Source organism: Chenopodium album, chromosome 23 (genome assembly GCF_948465745.1).
Source record: "Chenopodium album chromosome 23, dcCheAlbu1.1, whole genome shotgun sequence".
Classification (NCBI taxonomy): Eukaryota; Viridiplantae; Streptophyta; class Magnoliopsida; order Caryophyllales; family Amaranthaceae; genus Chenopodium; species Chenopodium album.
Window position 1 is genome coordinate 10,088,664 of NC_137856.1, and position 6,949 is coordinate 10,095,612.

General features: G+C 36.0%; 1 protein-coding gene across 1 annotated transcript; it reads left to right on the top strand.

Annotated features, from left to right (window-relative positions):
• The first annotated feature begins 270 nt into the window (after positions 1-270).
• On the top strand, positions 271-6,419 carry LOC145609091 (uncharacterized). The gene is made up of 6 exons (XM_081664657.1): positions 271-449; positions 1,725-1,859; positions 2,019-4,053; positions 5,031-5,138; positions 5,339-5,540; positions 5,638-6,419. Exons 2-4 carry the CDS (start codon positions 1,781-1,783, stop codon positions 5,077-5,079), a joined length of 2,163 nt encoding a protein of 720 aa, XP_081520783.1. The 5' UTR covers positions 271-449; positions 1,725-1,780; the 3' UTR covers positions 5,080-5,138; positions 5,339-5,540; positions 5,638-6,419.
• The last annotated feature ends 530 nt before the right edge of the window (positions 6,420-6,949 follow it).

Sequence of the window (6,949 nt, forward strand, 5' to 3'; positions counted from 1 at the left end):
GGTAATGAGGGTGGCTGGATATCACTAACGGAATTATTAACTGAAAACGTTAACTGGTAGCAAAAGTTAAAAAAAAGGGCATATGTTAGGTAGTAAAATAAAATAAAAGTTCAGCAAAAATGAAATTGATATGTTTGATAAGCAGTAAAAGTCAAAATATCTTAAAAAAAATTTTAGTTTCTTCCACACACACACAAAAAAAAAAAAAAAAAAAAAATTCAATAAAAATAATTTAAATTTATTAAAAATAATATCAGTTCTCATCGAAAATCCAAAATTAAGGTCTAATACCATTGCTTAAAGTGAATTAAAATGATACTGTAGCTTTTCACTTGTAATCACTGCCTGTTCGACGGTCCCTTTTCTACACTGAGTATTTTTGCGACTACTCTGAATTCTCCATTGAAGCGGATTGTAAGCTTTCTCTGCTCCATTGAACAGTAGCATTGGTAAGTTGTTTTTTTAATCAGCGAATATCAGTTTTTCACTATATACTGTTGATTGTTAACTTAATTCAATTCAAGGTTCTTCTAAGGTGGATTGATTATTGAATTATTGCTCATAAATTAATACTGAAATGCAAGAATTTAGGTATTCATATTGTTAAACAAGAAGAATTTAATTTGATAATTTAGTCAAATTTGGTTGCTAAATGTGTTGCAAAACCCTTAATGTTAGGACTGAACTATGAAATTGGAAAATTTATGCCTTGGCTCAGGGACAAGATGATTTAATGTCTGTTTAGATTGAGGTTTTCCACATTTGATTTTGGTTTTTTTTTATGCAAATTTGAAATATGGATGAAATTATAGTGATTTTTACTTATTTAATTGGTGTACATGGGATATGATGATTAATTATAGTTGAATCATCAATTCAGAAAATCAATTACAATGTAAATTACGTAGATTAACCTACAAACAAAAATAAATTTAAGCCATCAAATGTTATTTTGCATCAATTTCAGAAGCTTCAAATGAATTTATTGAATGAGGTAAATGAATTTATTGAATTAGCAGAACACTTGGTTAGTGTTATAGAGGATACCCTATTAGGGCAATAGGGGTTAGTAATAGTATATGGGTTACACTATTAGTGTTGTAGGAGTTACTTTGTTATTTTAGGGTTACTCAATAAGTGTAATAGGAGGTTACTCACTCAGTATAATAGGGGTTAGTCTATCAGTGTTATAGGGTGTGCTCCGTTTATTTACAAGTAGCCACACGGTGTAATCATCCGTACAAAAAACGCGTTGGTAAAGAAATATACAAAGTATATAATAAAATAATAAAAAATAAATCTTGCAAAGTTTCAAAGAGACCACCAAATTGGTGTAGAAGTTGACTAGAATATCCTAGTACTTAAGTAGAAGAACAAAAATTAGGTTTTTTTGGTTTACGTGTGCCAAATTCGATGAAATATTTGGCATTAATTTGCCCTGTCGTAATTCTAATACCTTAATGTTGCTAGAGGTTTTTTTCTATCAATTATAGAAAAGGATCTTGTCAATACCAATATGGTAATCTGTCCAAAAATAGTGTGACATATTTTATATTGTTGCTAGCTTCAATGCTATAGGAATTGAATACCAAAAATCAGTTATTAAAATACTTATCAGATTATTGATAGATTTATTTAAACTTTGCAACCGATGATTTAACTTATCTTTCTCTAGCTCCCTGAGAAGAAGAATTGACCCTTCTTCATTGTTCTGGTCTTTTCAGGTGAGTTTTATATTTGAAACTTGAAATTCTGTTGCAAATTCAGTTTTTGCAAAGAAATGAAAACGACAGTGAAGCGAATCTGCATCCGTGATCATCTCATAAACCCACAGCACATATCAGAATTCCTGGAAAAAGGTTAGGTCCTCTCTGTGTTCACTTCTGGTTTTGTGTTTTTATAAATTTATAGGTCATTTTTTCAATGTATTTTTTGGACAAGGTTTAGCTTCTGCCTACATAAAGCATTAATTCTTGCGAAAATGGCTAATATTTTCTCTTTGTCTCTCTCAAATGCAGCTAGATTCATAAGTTATGTGCCAACCCAAAAACAAGAACAGAGGGTTGAAGAAGTAAACTTGGACAGTGAAAGCATATTGAACAAGACATACTGGACAAGAAAAATTCATAAGCTATGTGCTATTGATGGAAATGTTGATGAGGCACTTTGTCTCTTGGACAGCATCCGTGTCCGAGGCTACTATCCTGATTCTCTAAATCTCAACAGTATAATCCATGCCCTTTGTCGGTCTAAGCGTTATGCCGAGGCTCACCAGCGCTTCCTCTTCTTCATTGCCTCTCAATGTATTCCGGATGTGCGTACTTGCAATGTCCTCATTGCTAAATTACTTGATTCTCGAACCCCACACATTACATTTGATTTGGTTTGCAGTTTGATAAAAGAAAACCCTGAGTTTGTTCCATCTTTGAACAATTATAACCGTTTGATTGATCAGTTTTGCAAGTCATCCGAGCCTCATGTAGCTCATAGAGTGTTGTTTGACATGGTTCACAGGGGGCATTGTCCAACTGTTGTTTCCTACACTACTTTGATTAACGGGTATTGTAAATATGGGGAGATGGGTTCTGCATTTAAGCTCTTTAACGAAATGTTTGAGAACAATGTAGTGCCTAATTCTCTGACTTTTAGTGTTTTGCTTGGTGGAGTTTTGGGGAGTGGTGATACACAGCGTGGGAAGGAATTGATTATTAAGCTTTGGGAGCAGATGAAAAATGTCATCAATCCATCTGTTAATTGTGCAGCATTTGCCAACCTTATGGATAGCTTGTGTAGGGAAGGATTATTTCATGAAGTTTTCCAAATTGCTGAAGATATGCCGCAAGGTAGAAGTGTTCCTGAGGAATTTGTTTATGCTCAGATGGTAGATTCTCTTTGCAGAGTTGGTAGGCATCATGGAGCTTCAAGGATAGCATATATAATGAGAAAAAGAGGGTTTACACCAAGCAAGACAGCATATAATTCTATAATCCACGGATTAAGCAAGGAGGGGGGATGTATGAGGGCTTTTCAGCTGTTTCAAGAAGGAATTGTATTTGGCTATGTGCCATCTGAATATACATACAAGATCTTGGTAGAAAGTCTTTGTCTAGAGGGTGATGTACCCAAGGCAAAGGAAGTTCTGCAATCCGTTCTCAAGCTGAGAAATGTGGACCAAACTAGAATCTATAATATATATATTAGAGCTCTATGTTTTATCAACAATGCAACAGAGCTCCTAAATACACTTGTTTTTATGCTGCAGGCACAATGTAAGCCTGATGTGATCACCCTTAATACTGTTACTAATGGTTTATGTAAAATGGGAAGGATCCAAGATGCGATGGAAATATTTTATGACATGATGCTGGGTAAATTTTGTGCACCTGATGCCATAACTTTCACTGTTGTTATTGGTGGATTATTGAATGCTGGAAAAGTCAAGGAAGCTCTTGTTCTGTTGCATGAGAAAATGCCAGAAAGACAACTCAGGCCCAGTGTCGTGACCTATAATGCTGTTCTTCGAGGATTATTTAATCTCAAGAAGGCTAATGAAGCTATGGAGATCTATAGAGCCATGGTAGCCCAAGGTTTAAATGCTGATAGCACCACTTATAGTATAGTTATTGACGGGCTTTGTGAGGCTGGTCGCTTAGATGACGCCAAAAGATTTTGGGATGAAGTAATATGGCCTTCCCAGATTCATGACAATTTTGTTTATGCTTCCATATTGAAAGGGCTTTGCCAGTGTGGTAGGTTGGATGAGGCTTGCGACTTCGTATATGAGCTGGTAGATTGTGGTGTATCGCCTAATATTTACAATTATAACATTTTAATTGACTGCGCTTGTAAGTTGGGCTTGAAGAAGCAAGCTTACCAGATCGTTGGAGAGATGAGGAAGAATGGGTTATCTCCAGATGCCGTCACTTGGAGGATACTTGACAAGCTACATAGGAACTTCCATATAGAAGAAAAAGGCAAACATCAACATCCGAACGTAGAACCTTTAGAGGGCAGGGTTTCAGAATTCAACAATGTTGGCAGCAATATGGAAATGTAAGAACAAGTACTTGTATATTTTTATATTCTCTAATTATCTAATCAAAAGGGGGTTTGTGAATCTATTAGAAAATTTTTAAGTTTCTAATCTGATGATTGGCTTGCATTTTGATATTTTCGTACTGAGACATGGGTTTTCTTTGGTCAGGGCTGTCTTCCATCCTCACTTTCATATTAGAGAAATGGAAACTGAAAGCATCTAGCTTAGAGAAATGTTGTCTTTGACCACATTTAAAGGAGCTTAGAAAAATTCTGTCTTTGACAAAACCTTAAAGGGTTTTACACCAGTGATAGAATAAAGAAAAAAAAAAGAATCAAAGAGTGCTTTGGTGTTTGCCCTGTCTGAGAGATCATATCTTTGGATAGTAGAGGTAACTATTATTTTGCAGGAGACAACTGGGATGCCTTGGTTAAGTCACTTGCCATAATCAACAAATCAAAATAATAGCTGGCATAGTGAGTCCTATAGGTTTGGTCAGGATAGTTGTAACAGGTTGAGGCTGTCACTCAAGAGAAGTTTATAATTCCTGATTCTACATCTATTTCGCAGGCCTTTTCTTTTCGGGATCCAAATTAGTTTCAAGAATTTGAAAATAGGATGCTACATATGCCTTTCTATTTGTAAGATGTATGTGAATCTTTGAAATGTCATTTGTGACATCTTTGCATAGGTTGCGATTGGATTTCATCTGTATGCATGACTTAAATTTTGTTTGTCTTTGTTTTTGAAAATGTGGTGTAGTTTTATGCTTGTAATGTTTTGTCATTGTGTTCTTAGCTTGAAAGGAGAAATGTGTTAAACAGACAAGGATCAGAAGTTGTTTGCCAACTTGAGTGAGATTGAATAATTCATTCAAAAGGACTTGAGATTTTTGGTTTTCAATTTCGTGGTGATTGATTGATGTGCAGATTACATTTATGGTTTCTATCTTGATTTAAATTGTTCTTATTTGTGCCTTTTGGGAACTATTCAGGTTAGGTTCCATCCAACAATTCCAGGCTTGTTTGCTAGTGGGAGTCTAGATCATGAAGTTCGGCTTTGGGTGCAATTACAGCAGAATTTATTGGGTCATGGGATATTTGTAATTGCTTCTATCTCTGATTGTTTATTTCAATGTTTGTAGTTCATTCTTTTTCTTTTATTATGTTAATACTTTGTATCCTGTATAAAATATAAATAAATTAACGTATTTTGCCCATTCTCTCTTTTTCTTTAAGTCCTAGTCTGAATGCTTCATTTGTTACAGACAGACCAATTGCTCGTATTGCTTTCCATGTCCAGGGGGAACTGCTTGCAGTTGCTCAATCAAGTGATGGCGTGATGCTGAAGTGTATATTCTGTTTTGGCTAGCTATACATATGGCTAATGACACTATAATGAATGAGGAGAATTGTTTATCCCTACTGTTGTCCTGAAGACACGGCATTCATTACATGCTTTTCACTTCCATCTACATGCTTCACCTTTTTTATTGATATCTGAGGTAAGCTGGTTTCAATGAAGAAGAAATTAATTATCTTTCAAAAGAAAAAAAAAATAATTAATTCGTTAGGTCTTCTCACAACTTTTTTGGCATGCAGGCAGGTCAATGGCCTTGATTCTTCAGATTCATCAATGACACTTGCAACTTCTCAGGGTAACTATGATATCCACCTTCAACTGTATATGTTGCTAATGTTCATGCTTCTGATTGGTCTAGCTCAGCTTCCTCTCATATCCCTTCCCATCCTGATCTGGCCTGCGCTCTCTGGAAATAATGGAAGAATATCTTTTCAGCACTTAGATGGAAATGCAGGTTCAGGTAGTTTGAAGCAGAGGTTTGGTCCTTCGTCGGTGAGGTTGCTAAGCTCTTGTTTTCTCGCATTGAATCTAGTAACATTTCTTCGGTTCCGAATGAAATACGGCCTGTGTCAGCTGAGGTGGAAAGCTATTGCTCACGAGTTTGCTGTTGATGTTATGGAATCATCTGATGTATAGCCTGAAGAAAGAAATACTCGGTTTTTCCCTGTTGGAGACCCTGCATATTAGGATCTACCTTTTTGCAAGTATGGTTAGTTGGTCATAACCAAACTGGACAATGCATGATATGTCCTGTAAATTCTAGTTCACAACTCGCAAGAACCTCCTTCTGCGCAAAGTGGGATGTTAATTCAGGATCTGGTGGCTTTGTCAGCCATGCAAAAAGGTACATCATATACACGGGGTACCAGTCAATCCAATTCTTGGCATCATTCATCACGTTCTTGAGCAGCAGCTAGTACTGCTGCAGCGGAAGCAACTGTTATTCCACAGGATGAAGTGACCCTCATCCTGTCATTAGTAGAGTTCAATCACATCATTAGCAGCTGCCGCATCAGCAGAGTTGCCGTTCGCTGTCAAACTTGGAATATGACCGTATGACATAAAAAATCTCTTTGCTCATCTTGATCCAGAGAAATGTCGTTTGATTATTCCTCTTGCTGTCCTTTGCAGGTGAGCTAATATATAGCTATATGCATTTTCTACCTGCTAAACAATTGTTTGTTATGTGAGATGGCCTTTTGCTTTCCTGCTGCTTGGGCTTCATTGGTGAAGTTTTCGTAAATTGGGATTAAGCAAGAGTTAAATGTTTTTTAATTTATGTATATTTAGTATATTGATTTTTTGCATCAAGTGACTTTTGCGCTCACTGTTTTTGCAGTGAAATGGGTGCTAATTTTTTTCCACATGGCAAACTTTTGGCTGTTTGTGTTTCATGTATGTTGCTGCAGGCAAGTGTTACCTGGAATTAAGAAGCAAGCTCACCATGATGTGTTAGGAGCTGCAACTTCACCCACAAGGCATCCAATTTCAGCTCAACTAGTTGTGTATGAACTACTGATATTCCTTTGAGGCAACATATTGTTCTTTGTC